Source organism: Lactuca serriola, chromosome 1, assembly GCF_051521515.1.
Source record: "Lactuca serriola cultivar US96UC23 chromosome 1, Lser_US96UC23_V15, whole genome shotgun sequence".
Classification (NCBI taxonomy): domain Eukaryota; kingdom Viridiplantae; phylum Streptophyta; class Magnoliopsida; order Asterales; family Asteraceae; genus Lactuca; species Lactuca serriola.
In genome coordinates, this window is record NC_136408.1 from 35,624,734 (window position 1) to 35,646,142 (window position 21,409).

A 21,409-nucleotide genomic window follows, 5' to 3' on the forward strand; every position below is an offset into this window, starting at 1 on the left:
TTATAAGATTAAGTGTAATTCTGAATTGATTGAAAAAGTTTAAATCAATAGTAGAACGAATAACAAGAATCAAGTAGGCAGAGAAATAAAAGTTTCTCCATTCAAAGAAGAAGGGAGAGTACCTTTTATGCTTTATGATAGGTCTTAATGATTAAGAACCATATCTCAATTGATCATCTAAGTGAGTCTTGGTACAATTGTATGTCCAAGAAGAGGAATCAAGAATTGAAGAAATGGTTAAATCAAGAAGACAATCATACTTCGTTCCAAAACAAGTCTTAAAGTTAAGATTGTGACAATGAGTGAAAAGTATTAAAGGTTTATAACATTCATTAAATGTGGTAAGTTGTGATGTCTTGGATAATACAAAGACCAACTAGTACCAATTTATGAAGTGTTTTGATTAAAAGCTACACTAACTCTTGAATATTTGGTTGTCAAGAAATGTTTTGACAAGAGAATCGTATATGTCAAGGAGTCAGTGGGAGTTTTTATAGTCTTGAAAAGTTTCAAGAACAAATCAAATAAACCTTATCGATCATCACTAGCACACGAGTTAAGGTTTACTACCTATCGTGATGACATTATTTTGGTTTCTATGCAAATCCAATCGAGTTAATTATGAATGTGAGTTCTATGAGTTCTCATTTTGAACGCATAAATGGCAAATCACCTCAATCGATGAAAGGTACATTGATAGGAAAGGGTGAGTTGCTTAACTACTTGGAAGACATGGTGGGCAGCTGTGCTACCATAAAGGCAAGAAATCAAGATTAAGAAAGTTCGGTCCATATGAGTTTGAATTTGTCGTAAACTTTGGTTTAACAAATTCACATGGATAGGAACACATACACCGCTCAAATCTAAGTGTCATAAGATTTCCTCCTTCATGAAAATGATTGTGAGGAAATGCTTTCACTAAGAAAGATTTTAAGAAGATAGTAATTGTAAAATTGCATTCTCGAATTCAATTATGGTTACGGTATCCCTTTCCATAATTTGAATTATGAGGTTTGGCAATTAGTCTTAATTGTTTAGACACACATATGAACTATCGAAGGCAAATGTGTATAAGTTAAAGAAACCTTGATAAAAGATTATCAAAGCACTAAGTATTAGAAACATGAACTTAAGAAATTCAATAAGCATTGTTTTCTGAAAGTTAAGATGTTTATGAATACATGTCGAAGCTAGTGGGAGCATAAGTGTTATGTTTTATAATAATCATCAAGATAGTGGGAGCATAAAGGTTATGATTGTATGATTATTAAGGAAAGTATTGCAAGGTTAGCAATATTAATTATAGAAAACAAGAGTCATACTTTGCAAAGTCGCAATAGTTGAAGAGTTGTTTTGCTATAATTAAGGGAGAGAATATTATGCTTCATTTCAAATCTAAAGGTTTAGGTTGAGAAATGTTAAAAAAATTTAGTTAAAGGTACAAAGTGTGTTCTTAAAATTTCGATTATGATTACGGCATCCCTCTTCACAATTCGAATTTTAAGAACATAGCAAATAAAACATTATGCGTCGTGTCCCATACACTTTGGGTATAGGATCGATTGCAAATGCTTTAATGTTCGACCATTCTAAAATTTTCCAAATGTCGAGCGCATTTAGAGGGAAAAGGGACTAGAATCGGTTTTGACTAAAATAATTAAACAACTATCAAAGGACAATCCAAAGTTTGACGAGGATTGGTCGCTTGTGAGTAGTTGGAAGTATAGTATTGAAAAATATGGAAATCTTTCCATATTTGATGGACCATATCGACATCATTACGAATAGATAAGATTATTAAGAATGAGTTGTCATATGGAACATATGGAAGTGTGTCCATATTGGGAATTGAATATTGAGAAATCTATGACTAGATTAGAAACTTCTATGCAAAAGGATGTTCAAAGGAATGTATTTTGAGTGAGAGACATCATATCTAAGGAATTGTATTGCAACAATCTCCGATAGAGAACTTTGTAATATCATTGGCAATAGTCTTTGTGACTTTGGTGCAGTGAATTTACGAAAGGACAATTGCATAAAATGTTAGAATCTAGCATATTCTATAAGTAGCAAGAATTTGATATTCTCTAACTTATGAAAAACGGATTTGGAGTTGTGAAATGAGAATGATTGAAAATGTGTTCAATGTGATCTATTTCATAAAGTAAGAACCATAGGAAAACATTGTGTGCATGCTAGGAGCATGGGACAAGTGTTGGAATTCAAGTAAGAAGTTGATTACCCGAAACGACAAATAATGAGTAATCAATATGGTGATAAATAAAAAGTGTTTTATTTATACTCAAAAGTTTGAGGCCATATGGGATTAGTATTATTCTTGTGTTTCACATTTGCATGTTTTGACTTCCAGAATAATTGAGTTTATTAAGAATAATCGAATTATTCAAACGGGCCACAGTCGTTCATATGATGGAAGTAGATATGAATGAAGACTGTCGTGAATTGGTGTGTGGATTGTCTAAAAGAGTATTAGACATAAGCAAATGTTTGTTGCAACGTTCATGAGTGCTTATGAATGTGATTTGAGCATTGGATTAGACCCACGCTCACTTGGATCACTCCATGAATTGTATCACGAGTGATTGGTGAGACGATAACATCTTATATTCTTGAAACCGAGATGTGTGAGTTGTATCTTGCGAATCGGTTGCACATTGATAATGTGTAAATGCACTAGTAACTTGGTGTTATAAAACATATTGTTGTGTGTGATTCGGTGCGTGAGTGCAAGCGAGCATTGTATCAAAGTTTATCCATTCATTTTATTCAAAGTAGGATAAAGGCGATATCTTTGGGCCCCTCGATGGTTTAGTGATGACAAACGTAAATGCTCGGCCGGGCTAGGGCTAATTTGATTTGTTCAATTAGTCAATCGTCATAAATCGGAATTTGAGATATAGTACAAAGAGAATGATTTGAAATCATATCTCATATGATATATAGAATGGAGGAATATATGATCCCTTATCTAAGGACACGTGTATCTGATTGGATCAGAGTTGACAGCGGCTTTGGAAAGCTACGATTGCAGATCGGGATCCGAAGTCATACGCAGAATAGTTGTTAGACTTATCCAAGTGGGAGACTGTTGGATTAGTGTCTAAGTCCATAACTATTTTGGTATGTACTTGACCCGATGGTGCATGGTCCTTTTGGGTTGCCTTCACCAAAGCAACTTGATTGGAGAAATAAATAGAGAGAGAGGTTATTATGATTTATTAATATGTTATGAGAATAATATATTAAAGGAGAAATCATATTTGTTTAATTAATATTAGTCAATAATTAATTAAGAGTTAATTTTGTGATCAAGTGTAATTAATTAAACTAGAGGGGTTGAATTGTAATTATGTGATAGTTGCAAAATAGGGCAATGGTTATCCTTGTTGAAGGATGGACGAATTCAAGGATAAGGATATCCTTAAAATCGTCCAAAGGTCCAAGAGATAGGGATTTCCAAGGCTTATCTTATGGTTGCTTGATGGGCAAGTAACTAGATAAGGATAAGGACTGAAACCCTAATCTTTACACCTATATAAAGACCCCTAAGGCTCATGAATTCGACTAAGCCTTCCCAAGAAGTCCTAAGGATGAATTCCTACCTCTATCCTCTCTCTTTATACCTTCTCCATTTGCTCTTGGTGTTTGTAAGCCATTAGAGGAGTGACACTTGTGACTCTCAGCTTTCCAAGGTCAATTCAAGAAGGAATTGGATTGTTATTGCTATATAACAATCAAGGTATGTTCTTAAACCTAATTACATGTGAATTCTGATTTCCATATGCTAGAATTAGGGTTCATAGTCTTGGATTCAAAGTATGTACAATAGAGAAACCTAGATCCAAGCTTTAGGGTTTGTATGAGCACATAGGATGTCTTATGACCAAAACCCATCACATAAATCTTCTGGCGACTCTGAGCGGTCAACAACCTCTGTCTGACCTACTGAATCTGCTCCGTCGTCTGAAGTACTATCTCCGTACTACCCATCACACGTTGCCCTACCTCTCCCCAGCAAATGGGATTCCGACACCTCCTCCCATACAACAGCTCAAAAGGCGGCATACCGATGCTCGAATGATGGCTGTTGTTATAGGAAAACTTTGCCAAAGGTAGGTACGTGTCCCAACTCCCTCCGAAGTCCAATACACATGCCCGAAGCATGTCCTCGAGCGTCTGAATCATCTATTCGCTCTGCCCGTCAGTCTGTGGGTGGTATGCGGTACTAAAATGCAACCTCGTACCCAATTCCTCATGAAATTACTTCCAGAATCTGGAAGTGAAACGCACATCTCGATCTGAGACAATCGAGATCAGTACTCCATGCCGTGATACCACCTCTCTCACGTACAACTCTGCCAACCTCTCAGCGGAAGAGCTCTCACTGATAGCACGGAAGTGGGCGCTCTTCGTCAACCTGTGCACAATCACCCAAATTGCATCGACTCCCCTAGCAGTCCTTGGCAATTTGGTGATAAAATCCATGGTAATCTGTTCCCACATCCACTCGGGAACCTCCAACAGCTGCAACTTACCATGCGGTCTCTGGTGCTCGGCCTTAACCTTACGACATGTTAAGCACCTCTCAACAAACCACGCGACATCCCTCTTCATACAGGGCCACCAATACTCTCTCTTTAGGTCCAAATACATCTTAGTGGCCCCAGGATGGATCGAGAACTTCGATCGATGAGCCTCTTCCATCAAAATGGTATGCGTCCCGCCCACAAACGGTACCCAGATACGATCCTGGAATGTCATAAGCCCCCTGATATCGGTAACGAACTCCGATACCAACCCGACAACTCGCTCTCTCTTCTGGTTTTCTGATCTCACGGCCTCAGCCTGGGCCCCACGAATGGTGTCCAACACCGGAGTCCTCACTGTCAACCTCAAACAAACCTCTTGAATCGGGGCGCTCTCCGCCCTTCAACTTAGTGCATCGGCTACAACATTAGCCTTACCCGGGTGGTACAGGATCTCGCAGTCATAATCCTTTACCACATCCAACCATCTTCTCTGTCGCATATTCAGGTTGGGCTGATCCATCAAGTACTTCAAGCTCTTGTGGTCCGTGTATATGGTACACCGAACCCCATATAGATAATGACGCCAGATCTTGAGGGCGAACACCACTGCCCCTAACTCTAGATTGTGGGTGGGATACCTCGTCTCATGAGGCTTCAGCTACCTCGATGCGTATGCTATCACATGCCCTCTTTGCATCAGTACCGCTCCCAACCCTGATATCAACGCGTCACAATACACCACAAAGTCCTCCACCCCCTCTGGAAGGGCTAAAACGGGGGCTTCGCACAGTCTCTGGCGAAGTGTCTCGAAGGAGGCCTGCTGCTTTGGGCCCCATGAAAAAGCAACACCCTTCCGGGTCAACCTGGTGAGTGGCACGGAGATCTTGGAGAAATCCCTGATAAATCTCCGATAATAGCCTGCCAGCCCTAAGAAACTCCTGATCTTGGTGGGTGACCTCGGCACCTCCCAACTCATAACTGCCTCAATCTTGGCCGGGTCGACCAATATCCCTTTCTGGTTAACGAGGTGCCCTAGGAACTGGACCTCTCGCAACCAGAAATCACACTTGGAGAATTTGGCATAAAGCCTCCCCGATCTCAGAACTCCGAGGATCTCCCTCAAATGCTTCTCATGTTGCTCTCTAGATCTCGAATACACCAAAATATCATCAATGAGTACGATCACTGAGCGATCCAACATCGGCCTGCACACTCTGTTCATGAGATCCATGAACACCGCCGGTGTATTGGTGAGTCCGAAAGGCATCACCACAAACTCGTAATGCCCATAACGAGTCCTGAACACTGTCTTCTGGATGTCCTCATCTCGCACCCTCACCTGATGATACCCAGACCTCAAATCGATCTTGGAGAACCAAGATGCTCCCTGCAACTGATCGAACAAATCGTCGATCCTCGGCAACGGGTAACGGTTCTTGACCGTCAGCTTGTTCAACTCCCGGTAATCAATGCACATCCGGTGTGAACCATCCTTTTTCTTGACAAAAAGGATAGGCGCTCCCCACGACGAGCTGCTCGGCCGAATAAACCCCTTCCCCAGCAACTCCTGAAGTTGCGAGGATAACTCCTGCATCTATGGAGGCGCAAGGTGATAGGGCACCTTGGCGATAGGCGCGGCCCCCGGAACCAAATCGATACTGAACTCCACTTGCCTCACGGGAGGCACACCCGGCAACTCCTCCGGAAATACGTCCGGGAACTCACGCACTATCGGAACCTCATCAACTGACCTCGGTCTCTCTGAATCAACCCTCGTATCCATCACATACGCTACAAAGCCCCTACAGCCCTGTTGTATACACTGTCTCGCTCTAGCGGCCGAACAAAATGCTGACCCAGAACGTGTACCCTCTCCGTACACCGTAAGAACTCCCCCACTAGGGTCTAGTATGGTCACCAACTGTCGCTCGCAGTCGATAACCGCTCCGAATCTGCTCAACCAGTCCATGCCCACGATGACACATACATCCCCCATCGCAATAGGAACTAAATCAATCGGGAATTAAACATCGAAAATCTCGAGTACACACCCTCAGATCACCTCTGTGGCATACACCGCCCTCTTGTCAGCTATGGAAACTCTCAGAGGTCGACTCAGCGCCTCACGACTAACACTGATGTGCTGACTAAAAGCCAAAGATACAAAAGACCGACTCACACTCGAGTCAAATAACACCAAGGCAGGTATAGAACTCACAACAAAAGTACCTACACATAACATAATATAAGCATAATATATCAACATCAAAATAAATACACGAAAGAATACATACTAGCCACGACATCAGGCGTTGCGTGGACCTCCTCCGCGGTCAACTGAAAGGCTCTCCCTCGTGCCTTCGGTGCCTCGGCCTTCACTGGCCGGCTCTCAGTAGCTCTGATAGCAGCAGGGGCAGATCCCTGAGATGCTCCCTGTGCTAATCCCCGCAGCTGTATACACTCTACCTTCCGGTGTCCGGTCTGGTTGCAGTGAAAACATACTGCAAACCCCTTGGGGAAATCCTTGGCCATATGCCCCTCCTTGCCACATTCGTAGCAAGACCCTTCTCTGCACACCCCATCGTGGCTCTTGCCGCACTTGCCACAAGTGCGGCCCCTCTGACTCCCTGGTCTTGAATCAGCGGGCTTGGCCCGCTTGGCTACCGGCTGAGACTGCACCGGTCGCGCGATCCTTCCCCTGAGACTCAGCCTCTTCCCTAGCCTGGGTCTCCAGCTCTATCTCCCTCTTCTGGACATTTGCTTGAAGCTCGGCAAATGTCCGGTACGTCGAGTTCGCCACGAACTCTCGTATATCCCTCCTCAAAATGCTCAGATATCGGCTCATATGTGCTTGATCGGAGGACACGTGCTCTGGGCAGAATATCGCCTGCTCATGGAACATCCTCGTAATCACTGTAACAGACTCAGTACCCTGCTTGAGGGTCAGAAACTCCTGGGCCAAATGCTCCCTCTCCACCTGGGGAATGTACTCATCTCGGAACATAGCAGTGAACCTCTCCCAGGTCACTGTAGCAAGCTCAGCAGGCGTATAGTGTGCCGTCACAAACTTCCACCAATCCTTCGCTCCCAAGCGAAGCTGGTTCAGCGCGAACCGGACTCTCAAATGCTCTGGAGATGAGCAAGTAAAGAAACACCCCTCTATGTCTGAAATCCACCTCATCGCCGCAATCGGGTCCTAGGTCCCATCAAACTCTGGTGGTTTTGTGTTGCTGAACTCTCGGAACAGCAACGCATCACCACCCTACGGCCTAGTCGCAGCTATAACTACAGTGGCCGCAGCAACAACATCCTCAGAAAGAGCAGCGTATCTCTCATCAAATGTCTCTAACAGTGTGGTCTTGATAGACCCGAACATCTTTGGTATCTCTACCCTGATGGCTGCAGCCACCTCCTCGTGGATGATCCTACGGATATCCTCGTCACTCATACCGCTGCTCTCTGGTGTGTGATGTCCCAACCATGATCCCCCTCTCTCTGAAATACAACATAAAAACATATCAGGGACTTGCTCGAGTATACTCACACTCGACTACTCCACCCTACTTGTTTCTTGGTACTCTAAGGATTCTTACTTGGACTGTGCACTGACCCGGTGTCTTCAGTAGTACGGGCCAAATACTACCGTCCACACCACATCAACATTCACCCCAAGTCCTCCTCCCAGAGTCCCAATCCCAAGCACTCTACTCTCTCTAATCATATGATACTCGCTAGCAGATCTCTCATAACCTCCTCGCTGCTATCTAAACACTCTAAAGCATCCCTAGCAGCAAGACTCCTAGACTAAGGCATCACATATCAGGCCACTCTAGTCCTAATAAGAATACCTAGTCTACTCTAACATGCATGATATAACTCATCACATATCATATCATATCTCATAACACTTATTGTAATGGTATTTTGGGAAATCACCGTTCGGGCGCTGGCTGTTCGTACACACGAATCTGCTCTGTTTTGTCTCGAAAGCTCTTTTTATTCTTTTGAAAACTATTTTATTATCAAAATTTCTTCTAATCCTCAGTTTGAGTTCAGATACGCCCGAAGGTGCACCCGAATCCCTCAAACCACAGCTCTGATACCAACTTGTAACACCGTAAAAATTAAAACAATTTTTCGCATTTTCAAAACACATTTATTAATAAAATGTCATTGTATCATATCCTTGTTTCACAAAACATCCCCCAAGATCGAAATACATGAAATCCCATGTGTGTGTGTGTACGAATCATGCCGGCGCCTTCCCGCGGTCATCACCGGTACCTGAAACACATAACACGTAACACTGTAAGCATAAAGCTTAGTGAGTTCCCCAAAATATCATTCTAACATGTATTAGCCACTCGAGGCTATAACTCTGTTGACCCTCTGGTCAAAGTGTCTCAGTGGGACCCTCCAACCCCAACTCTCTATGGGCCCTCTAGCCCTAACTCTATGGACCCACTGGTCCTACTCTGTAAACTCTGAATCATGCATATCACATATCACAATAATCACAACACATAAATAACATGCAAATACACTGGCACATAACTCTGAAATACACTGTCACATAAATCTGTTACCACGCTAGGTAAAGTATAGTGAGAAGACTCACCTCTGGTATCTCGGTAAATCTCTGTCTCGGTAAACGCTGGCCTAGCCTCCGCCTAATCATATGAAATAAATACCCTATTTAATATAACTCTCAAAGGCTAGACTATGTCCTCTTATGACACTCTCAGAAGGGTAAAAGACCATTTTACCCCTCTCATAACTCAAAAGGCCCCACAATAGACCATACCCTAAAAGTCAACCAAACGTCAACTTTCCGGGTTACGCTGCGCGTACCAGATGTGTACGCTGAGCGTACCCGGGTGCCTCTCATAATCGGGGAACGCCACCCAGTACGCGACGCGTACTGGGATTACGCCCGACGTACTCCCCGGCTTCAGCCCCTTAGCTCTTAAGGTCTTAAACAGTTAAGACCCACGTCCAATTTCTAGATCTGACCACATCTAAGCCTCTTAATCCATAAAGTTGATGACTTTAAGTCTTTGCATGGCTGAACAAGCCACCAACTCCCATAATATTCCATCCTCTAACTCTAAAAGGCTTATTATTCAAGCATGACCTTAAACTAACAACCAAGATGGAAACTTTATGGTTCTAAATCACTAATATCACTGAGAAGGGACAAATCTCGGACCATGGAGCACCTTACACTCATAAAGTCTCCACCTTTGGGGTTTTTAACCCTAGAAATGGCACATGCAACAACAACCAAAAGAAGAGGAAAGTTTTGAACTTTATACCTCTAAATGTAGCCCCTTTCTCTGTAGATCTCAGATCCAAATTGGCACTTCAAGCTTTAGCTTCTAAGAGCTCCTTTCCTTCTTCTTCACTAAGTCACCAAAACACAATTAGCTCCAATAACACTCACACACACTAAGGACGATGGGAGGCTCTCTCTTAGGGTTTCACTCACTGATATGGAGGCTGAGAAATGAGCCTTAGCACCCTTTAAATAGTGCACAAGACGGATTAGGGTTTTTGCTCCTGGGCCGGGTACGTCCGACGTAACTCTGGGTACGCCCATCGTACCTTGGCAACTCCGCGTCCAAACTAAGCGCATGAGTACGCGCAGCATACCCCTATGGTACGCCCAACATACTCACTTGCTAGTTTCCCTCCACTCAAGGACTAATCATGACCAATTGACAAAGAATAAGGGTGAAAGAAATGCACCTGAATCTCGGGGTGTTACAACTAGGGTCGTTTTAGAAGCCTAACCCTGTAGATTTGAGCATTTTAGGGTCCCATTGTCCATAAAAATGCAAGCTTGGAGGTGTTTATGGACTCATGCATGTGTTAAGACCCCCTTGTTAAGTTATTTTGAGATTTAGAGCCCCCATTAAGCCATGTATGCACATAAAGTTGCCAACTTTGCGTGATAAGTCACCTTAAGGAAATTAGATCTAGAATATGAAGTAATGGTTGAACGAATTAAGTGCTTAATAAAATTGTTAAGGAACCTGGGGAGTATGTTGGACGTACCCAATTAGTACGATGCGCGTACTGACCTCGGAGTGGGTACACTAAGCGTATCAGCTGAGTACGCCCCACGTACTCATCATATGAGCAAAATGGAATTAGTATTCTCGGTTTGGGCCATGGAGGGGATTTCTTCAGTTGGGCCTCGTGGGACCATTAGACCTTTGTTTTGGGCCTTTGGCAAGTACCGTGGGGTTCCTTTGGTTGTGGCATTGAAGAATTCTTTAAATTTTATAAACTTAAAGAATATAAACTTTGTCTTTAGGTAAAAGACAAAAGAATCCAACTAGTCGAAAAGGTTGTGCATGACTTATTAATATATACCATATGAAATAATAACTAGTTATAATCTCTTATAATTATTATTTTCACAAAACAATAATTATTACCTAATAAAATACAAGAATTAATATTATTTATTAACAATCTTATTAATAGTAAATATACAAAATGTGCCAACTTGATAAATGTGTGACCTTATAGAATTATATATTATAAGCAATGTCACTCAATAATGATTCTTGGGCATATAGATTCAACAATCTCTATATTGATACCCTGACTTCGGGAGACTGTAAGTCATTAAATATGAAACCAAAATTGACAAAATTATAGTATAAAATCATTTACAAACTCTAAACTACACTTTGAGAAAAACCAAATGTCAATCCGACTTTAAAAAAAAAACGAGACATGCATGTTTTAAAATTTTCACATAATACAAAGTAGAAAAACAAATAGTTGAAAAGTTGAAAATTTTCAGCTTTGACATCTCAATTTTGGGGGACCGTAAGTCATTAAATGTTAAACCAAAAATGTCAAAATTATAGTATAAACTTATTTACAAACTCTAAACTACAAGTTGGAAAAACCTTTATGTCAATCCGACTTCAAATGAATGCGATATGCATGCTTTAAATTTTTCATACAAACCGGTTCCGGTCCCTAAAAGTGGTTCCGGTTCCGGTTCTTAAACTCAGTGTACCTGGACTCGACAGACCTAAACCTGAATTACATGGAACCATGATAAACCCATTCTTTAGACCTAAAACTCGAATCGATTCGACATATTTTGGTTCTAACAATTCCGATTCTAGTCTGATTTTCCGATTTTAAATCTCATCACTATTCCTTAGTAAAAAAATTGCAAATCATAGGGACCATGTTTGGAGTTTTCTCATAAACGACTATCCAACGACATGGAACACTTAGCATTGGCCTATCACTCAAATTCATAACATTGATTCAATTGACATTAATGTTTTAAAACCCGGGTCAACCCGACCAGTTAAACCGGTTGGATTGTGACCCGGGGTAGAAGGTGGGTCAATTAAGAACGGTTTTTTGTAAAATACGGACTAGATCGAACAGGCCGGGTTTCTCCTAAACCGCGGTTCGACCGCTTATGTTGAACCGGTTAAAACCGGATTGACCCGTTTTAATAAGGTTTGGTTAATTGGATATAAATAGCGAACGCAAAAACAACGAGCCGTTTGCTGTTTCTTTAATGTTTGAACTTTGTGGATATCAAATTATTGGTTTTATATGTTTATTCATTATACTGGAAAGTAAAAATAGAAAAAAACGGAAAAAGATCATAAACCGGATTGACCCGATAGTTGAACCGTGAACAGGTTGATCTATGAACTGAACTGGTCATCACACCAGTCAATGACCCGTATTTTAAAACATTGATTGGCATTGACGTAATAGGAATATTTCGTCTCTTTCAAGAAGTATTCGGATATCGAAGTTTTGGTTCGTATCGTAGGCGATGAAAGAACCATCGGAGACGAAGCACCCTAACACCACGGAAAGGAACTCGAAAACGAAAGGGAAGAACAACAATTTTGAGTTTTGTAAAGTATGCAAGCTCAATCACAATCTAGGTCGCCGCCATAACTACCTTCCTAACCACGTCAAATCGCTCTCATCTTTCCTATCTCGATTTCAGTCCAAACTCTCCGATGTACGGCTTTTTCTTAAGAACCCTAACTTACTTCGTCCAGAGCTTGCGTCTCGCAATAGGTTTTGGTGCGTCTTTTGCGATTCTGATGTTGCGGAGAACGACAGTTCTTTTGCCTGGTGAGCAAGTTACCACCATCGTACGCATTTACACATATTAAGCAGGCATAATCTGCTTTTTTTCATTGAGATATCTAAGTAGAATCAGAATCTCGTATCTTCTGGTTATAAGTTCTATCGTTTATAACCTCCTAGGTTTTAATGGTGTAGCATTCTAGTGACTCTAGACGGGCTTGACCATTTACACGAACAAAGCTGTAGAACATTAGGGGATTTTTGGATGTGAGTCTAAAATTCTCAAATTAATCCGTTTCCAGTGTTTGATTTTGATTATTTAGGCTTAAAATTATAGGAATTTGGTGATGTAGTAGGAAATTAATTATGTACCTATAACTCAATCAACCGTTTGATCTGATTTTAGGCAATAATCACTTTGAAGAGGCACATCCAGACATCCTTATGTATTCATATGCTTGTCAGACAATTTTGAAAAACAAATTTTCATGTAGAACCCAGTTTGAAGTTCATGCCCTTTGTGATGCCAGTCACGAACAATTTCAAGGGAAAATCAACATAACCATGTTTCATGCTAATAAATAAAGTCGTGTTTAGCTACAGTCATCTTATTTATTTTCAAATTGTTTTTGTCAGTGAAAATGCAATCAGCCATCTTGCAAGTGCAGATCACTTGAAAAACTTAAAAAGTTTTATGTGGAAACATGGTGGGGGAATGGATCGAATTGATGGTTTCCGGATTTCAGAGGCAGATATTGCTAAGGTAGTTATTTTTTAGCCTCTTAAGCTAAATCTTCTTGTTTATATTATGCCTTACACTACAAAAGTAGACAATAGACAGATTTATAAGTAGAACCTTACAAACACTTATGACTTCAGTCTACATGTTTTTGCAGTATGAAAAGAAGTGCATATCAATGAAGAACAAAGGTGCTAGTGAACAATCTCATGGCCCTATGATTGGACCTTCAAATGATATCCACAATGAACTGAAATTTGATTATGTAGATAACTTTGACAGACATAATTCAAGTTTTCTAAATGGTGTTTCACCTTTACAATATCATACAAATGAGAAATATCAGGTATCCCATTCAGATATGTCCGGAGGTTATGATGACAAATTGTTGCTGTTGGATTCAAATGCAAAGCGTTCAAGTAACTTAAAAGGTGATTGATTGTCTGTCCATAATACATAATTTATTGATTTACCCCTTGTTATTTTACTTTCATGGTTTATATAAAGACTCATTAAAACTTTCATTTGTGCGCATTGTAATGTTACTACTCAGGTAATGCAGGCAAAAGTTGCTTAAATGAAGGTTATCCTGACAATAAACCGGTATGTTTCCAATGAGCATAATTCCTGTTATTTTCGTGACAACATATTATAATTTTGACAAAATTGGTTTATTTTCTGCTTGTTCTTTGGGTTCATTTTTTGCCATTATTTTGGCACACACTAATGTGATAGGGGAAGATATGCCAGGTATATGCACATAACAGGGAAGCTAATGGGGATGATAGTTCATTAGGTATCATTTACAATTTCACTTTATTTGCCACTCTTAATGTTTCACCTTTTTGCCAATTAATGCAACAATGTCTCACCTTTTTATGCAACCTTGTTTTCTTCACCAATTTATGCAACAATGTCTCACCTTTTTACCAATTATGCAACTGACACGAATTATACAACCATGTTTTTACTGGTTAAACATGTTAATGATAAAATTATGCATATTTTGGTCCTAGAATGAAACGTGGTTTGTATATTTCATAACAAAAACGTTTTCTTTTTTTGCTTAAATTGGGGAAAAGAGGTGAAATGTTGTTACATTAACTAACATTTAACCTTTCTCTATATTACTATTACAACAAGTGTTGTAGAACCACATGCCACCTAAAATGTTATTAATTTTGTGACAGGTTTGCAGAAGCTCACTCGAATTTCTTCTACAGTCCATGAAACGGACACCGGAAACGTGCATTCCGGAGCACCCCCTCCTTGGTTTAATGCAACGAACGGAACTCACCGTGATCTTGGAATGGAAACAGATCCTGTGATAAAACCTGTAAAGTCAAAGTTAAATCCTAAAAGGGTTGGAGCTGCTTGGGCTGAAAGAAGAAAGATAGAAATGGAGATGGAGAGAAATGGGGAACTACCTGCTAAGAGATTTGATGCCAGCTGGCTTCCAAATTTCGGTAGAGTATGGCAATCAGGAAGCAGAAAAGACTCCCGGAAAGAATTTCAGGTGGAAACCAAGAAACCTCTCAAGGATGAAAAAAATCATTCTGATGATTCATCGTTGCAATTGCAGCCTTATATAAGCAAACGAATGGTAAGTTTATAGATCTATGATGTTTTTTATTAGCTTTCTGATTCAAAATTTATTTCTTCATGAATTGAAAATTATTATTTCATGTCTTTCTTGTTTCCTTTGGTGTTATGATTTGCAGCGCAGAGAAGCCAATGAATGATTGCTTCTGCTAATGATGACTTTGTATTTTGATGAGTATAAATTTCAGAGGCAAAATGAGAAATTGGTGGATTGGAACTGACAACTCATAGGGTACGTACATATTGCAAGTAAATTAAAAAACTATGTCAATTGTCATATTGATATTTGTGGTCCATTATGTAATAACTAATGGGGTTAAGCTTTTTTTGGGTCAAATAAAAAAAAGCCCTTACAATTGATAACTTGAGACGACTTTAAGTCTAAAAATGTAAATGTGGAATCTTAGGAAACACATGTCAGACACATGATACTAATAAGTTATTTGAATATTAATAAAATAACAAAGAATGCACATTAACAAGACAAAGTTACCAAAAGGCCTTTGGCCCAAAGGCATCAAGGTGTTTGAATAGTTTGGAAGCAGGATTTAAACGGGGTGTGTGTTAAATGGTCCATGCGGTTTTCAAAAAAGTCTCAAGTCCAGGACAGTTTTGAGTGCTACTCCTCTTATGATTCTAATTCCTTAAATGGTTGGTAGTTTTGTTTAACACCATTAATAACTACTCTTAAGTCATTGTTAGTAACATTTTACTCCTTTCTTATTCTTATTTTTATTTTTTAACTAACCCTTTTAATAAATCATTCCCAACCCCTCATACCACCTCCAATTCTCTACCTTCATCAACAAAACCCTTAAACACATTCTTGTAAGCCAAAACCAAAGGACTTCATTTATAACTCAACGCAGTAAAAAACTCCAAAGCATCATGAATCGCCCCCAAGTTTGGATACTCGTGTTTCAACAAGCACCTGGGCTGAAGCACGAGTATCAAGTGGAAAAGGAGGTTGAGCATCAAGTGGTGCCGACACTTGTATAAGGAGGAGGAGGAGGTACTTGAAAGACGATCAAGTTGTGCTAAAAGATCACCGCCACCATCATTGGGAGCAAGTAGTGGTAGAAAAGGTGGAGGGTGAGATAGTTGAGCATGAACTTTCATTTCTGTTATCATATGATGTCCCATAGTAACATGTTTGTTGGAAGTTCGAAACCTGGACCCTACGTGCTCTGCAAGAAAGGGATAGAGGTCATAATATATTGCAAAACCAACAACAATTTTCTGTCAATTGTGTTTTCCTGAAATCAATTTATTAACATTGAATTGACGCTTGCAAAAGCAATTAGGAATACGTATCTGAATATGTAATGATGATGTCTGATTTTATATATATATATATATATATATATATATATATATATATATATATATATATATATATATATATATATATATATATATATATAAAATAAGAGATTATAAACTTATAATTGTCATATATGATTCTAGACACAAGAAATTGTTGAAGGTGGAACAGAAATTCTAGACGAAAGAGATTATCAACTTAAATAGAGCGTGCAAAAGGTTTCATGCAATTCATCTTGTTTTTTTTCTTGTGTATAATCATATATGATAATTATTAAGCTGATAATATCTTATTTTAAAAACAAAAATGTATATGAGGGTACAATGGTCATTTGCTCAAATTAAGACACTTTATCTAGTTCCAGAAAAAAAACATCATCATTATCCATTCAAATATCTTATTCCTATTTTCTTTTATAGGCGTCAATTCAATGTGGTAAACTGGTTTTGGGCAAATAATTGATAGAAACTGCACTTGATTATGCACTATATTGGGGCCTCTATTCATTTTCTCAAGATCCGGCTTTCCTACAAATACGCTGCTATGAGACATTATATGATAGCACAAATGAATGCTCATGGTCAACTGCCTCATCCTCCATCTTTTCTACCACCATTTGCATCCGGTGGTGATGATGATCTTTTAGCACAATTTGATCCTCTTTCAACTACCTCCTCCTCTTGGACAACACTACTTGATGCTCAACCTTCTGCTGCTCCAGTAAGAGATTAAAAGATTCCCCAATTTTCCTCCCCATCAACTACTTTTGAATCAAATTCTTGTAAGTCGCCTGCTACGGTTTAACACCACATGTGTTAGTCATTTCAACAAGCACCTTGTGGCTTGTGTGTGTGCGCCAATGGTCATGTTTTTGGCTAAAAGTCCGTTTACTAAAACATCTAAAAGATTTGCATCAGCCTAACAGTTTCTCGATCATATTTACAGAAAAGATCCGAGCTTTATTGACTTTGTTGGCTGAACATTGTCCTTGAATTACAATCGTCCACGTCTTGATGTCAGGAATGCATCATATTGGACTTATTAAAAATCCCAATGAATCGATAAATACGCTTGATTATCGATGAATAAACCTTCTTCTTTCATTTTTGAGCACTAAACAAGAACTTATTTTATTACTATATTCCGATAAACTTGAAACATTAAGCTATAAATAAAACGAACTGGGCTGAAAACTAGCGGTGGCAATCGTGTCGTGTTGTGTCGGGTTTGTGTCGTGTCGAAACACTAAACGGGTTGAAAGTGCTTGACCATAACCCGACCCATTTAATTAACGTGTCGTGTCGTGTCAACCCGTTTATTTTTGTGTCGAGTTCGTGTCGGGTTTCGGGTTAGGGCTATACCTTAAAATATGTCGTGTCATGTGAGGTTAAAAGATTGAGCATGCTGAAAGAGTAGGAGTTGGGTAGACGGGGAGGAAAAACTAATAATTTGGAGGCAGAATAGATGAAGTCATAGCAATTTCAGATGACAAAATTAAAAGAGTGGGAGTTGGGGAGGCGGATGAAAATGTCGCGAGGATGTGAGAGTGGTGAAAGAGAGTGGGTAGTTTGGGAGAGAATGGAAAAACTGAAATTAAGTCTTGATCTAGACGGCTAAGTCATATCAACATTACAAAACGACTCAATTCGAAGGTTTTCTTTTACTTATGGTTTTGGTTTTGTATCTTTCTAGTGTATTTAAATAATTCAAAAAATTTGCATATAAATAAACGGGTCATTTTCGAGTCATATTTGAGTTGAAATTCTCAACCCTAACCTTACCCGTTTAATTTTCGTGTCGTGTCGTGTCAACCCGTTTATTTAAACGGGTTGAAATATCTTACCCAAACCCGTTTATTTCGTGTCGGGTTTCGTGTCGTGTCAATTTTTACCACCTCTACTGAAAACCTTGTTTTTTAATGATTTAGCTGAAGAAATCAAAAGTCTTATGGGAATGTTTTTCACAGTTTCTTTAGAATATACTTTCATTGGTGAAATTGGAATTTGACTTCAACAACTCTTGTTCTAATGTTGCAGACAATTTTTCCTAAAAAAACAAGGATTAAGATTTTTTTTTTCTAGTTTCAAAGAAAATAACATTTTTCCATGGAGATTGAGAAATAGTGGATGTGATGTATACCTATTACAACTTCGGAACTTCCAGTTCGCAGAAATTGTTTCTCTATGGCAGGTAAGTTGACTAAATTAAACTTTTACCTTTTCTAGGTACTTGTAAGCATCATTTTCCTAGATTTAAGTAAAAATAGGTATATTTAGGCTGTCAAATTGGGCAGTCGTTTCGTATTTTTATCTACACGACACGATAAAGTTTTATGTAATATGAACACGACATGACACGATGTCGTGTTTTTTTCCACTAACACGAAAACGAACCAATTAAAACACAATAACACGACTTTACACGATAAAGATGACATTACATAACCATTAGTTTATTTAGTTTATTTAATTCATACTTAATGAAACATAACACGACAAAAACGGCAAACACGAAAAACACATGCTCAATTGTGTTAATTTCGTGTTGATTTGTGAACATGAACACAAAACAAACACGCCTTAGAGTGCCTTAGACTAACAATTTACATTTCTATCTCCTTGAATCTCTTGTTATGCATGTACATTTGTACCGCTACTTGTGATATAAGAAGGTGAGTGAGTCAGGTTGAGAAACATGGTGACTAAATAGAGATTTCATATATATATATATATATATATATATATATATATATATATATATATATATATATATATATAGGGTTGAGTTCAATTGAGACAATGATATTTTGTGAGACATGGGGACAAAATCTAAACCATTCAACCACCATGATCTATGGCTGAGATTAAATCAAAACAAAACATAAAGAGGCGGTGACATTTATGTAATTTTTTCAAACTTCAGGATTAGTGAAAAACACGGAGGGGTGGTAACGTAAATTTACTTTTAATTGATTTGCAATTGTGATTCAAACAATTTTATTCATTCTTCAAGCTCCGGAAAAACCCTCACCTACCACCAAACCCTAAAAATCATATTTCTTCGTGATATGCAATCTCGATGGAAGAACTGAATATCTTTCAACTTTCTCTTATTCTTGATTTTGATTTGCTTCGCATTGATCTTCCTGTCATCATTAAATCGATTGCGATTTTAAGTATGATACTTTTCTCCAAAACCCCTCAATAAAACCCTAAGAAACTAATTCTGGTTCTTCTTTTAAAAACCATGATTTCATTCTACCATAAATCAAATCTTGAATACCTCTGATTTTGGATCTCTTTATTCCGATTATGATCATCAAGAATGAATATTTCAACATCGGGTAAGATGAAAATAACATATCCTTTAGTTTATTTTTTATGAGTTTGATTTCTATGAATTCAATGTTTATATGATTTTTCTTTCTATATGATTTCAATTACTATGAATCCATGGATTATTGATTTATTTTTCATGATTTGGTAACTAATGGAAACTCCTGTTTGTTGTAAAGCTTTAGAATGTTATTGACTTTTTATGTTTGCAATTAGTCTGAGTTAACTTGTTTCAAATTCGATTGACTTAACAACATTATATCTTACTAGATATTTATTCTGAGTTTTATGCTTGTAAATATTAGTAGAATGTTACGATGATTAATGTTTGTTGTTAATTTAAGATATTTTTTTTAAGAACATATATTTTGTTAGTCTTCTGGTTAATATGTATGTAACTATAACTGATTAGTGTATGATTTTTCTTAGAAAATAAGAAATAATGTAATTTTATTAAAATACATTACAGCAAAGTTACTTTCAGTAAGTAGGATGAACGTGCTTTAGTAATCCAAGGAACTTATAACCAATTATGGTGTATTGTTAATGTGACAGATCTAAAAGTATTTTGGTAACATGTAAGTAAGCAGAAATGTGGAATTTTGACTTAGGTAAATAAGGTTTTCTATAGAATAAGAAGCTTACATATTTTATGTTGCATGTATGCTGCAAAGTATTATATACATACAATAAACAAGCACAAGAACAACCAATTATGGTGTATTGTTAATGTGACAGATCTAAAAGTATTTTGGTAACATGTAAGTAAGCAGAAATGTGGAATTTTGACTTAGGTAAATAAGGTTTTCTATAGAATAAGAAGCTTACATATTTTATGTTGCATGTATGCTGCAAAGTATTATATACATACAATAAACAAGCACAAGAACAAAAAAAAAATTAACAAATCAAAGGAATAAGGAAAGGTTGATAAGGAGGCTCATTAAAAATGGTGAGGGAATTGATCGATATAAGGAACACATTAGAATGATGTGAATAAAATTTTTGGAAGATTTAGAAATCTTTGATTATGTATGACATGGTAGTGGTTTGTTTGTTTGAATGTTGGTTATCTTTTTAATTTTGAACAGTTGGTATGGTTTTTTTGAATGTCTGGTGAATGTTTCATAGAATAATAGTCATGGTTAAAATATATTTATGCTTTGAACAATCAGGAATGTCATGCTTTTATCATGCATTTTGGAGTTGGGCTATGCGTTTCTTGTTGACATGTCCAAGACGACAATGCCACAAGCATGCTTTATCCATACTATTGGAAGAATCCACACATAATACATCATTTCCTAGGTTATCTACAACCATAACAGTTTCATAAATTCCATTACAAGGCAATGCTTCAAAATATAAAACACCATTTAGATAAGCATAAATCGAACATTTCTCATTATCAAACGAATATCTAAATCCTTGTCTAAACAAACCATGAAATGAAATGATGTTTCTTGCCATATCTAGCGAATAGCAACAATTATTTAAATCTAAACCTAATCCATTACTAAGCGCTAAAGAATACACTCCAATCTTGGTGACAGACGACGATCTTCTGTTCCCCATGATTAGATTTATTCTTCCACGCTCCACATCCCTATCTCTTCTTAGTCCTTGCAAATCAGAACATATGTGAAAACCACATACTGTATCAAGAACCCAAGAAATAGCATGTGATGAATGATTAGATTTAATTGTGTAAATACCTGCGGAAGACGGCTTGATCTTCCCATCCTTGATGGCTTGCAGATAT

General features: G+C 38.3%; 1 protein-coding gene across 1 annotated transcript; it reads left to right on the forward strand.

Moving 5' to 3' along the window:
- The first annotated feature begins 12,309 nt into the window (after positions 1 to 12,309).
- On the forward strand, positions 12,310 to 17,281 carry LOC145083076 (coiled coil protein). The gene is given in 11 exon segments (XM_079023355.1): positions 12,310 to 12,692; positions 13,284 to 13,410; positions 13,544 to 13,622; positions 13,717 to 13,795; positions 13,798 to 13,817; positions 13,940 to 13,989; positions 14,122 to 14,182; positions 14,577 to 14,989; positions 15,108 to 15,220; positions 16,456 to 16,530; positions 16,732 to 17,281. Coding segments are annotated over 9 exon segments (1,161 nt in total). The 5' UTR covers positions 12,310 to 12,381; the 3' UTR covers positions 15,129 to 15,220; positions 16,456 to 16,530; positions 16,732 to 17,281.
- The last annotated feature ends 4,128 nt before the right edge of the window (positions 17,282 to 21,409 follow it).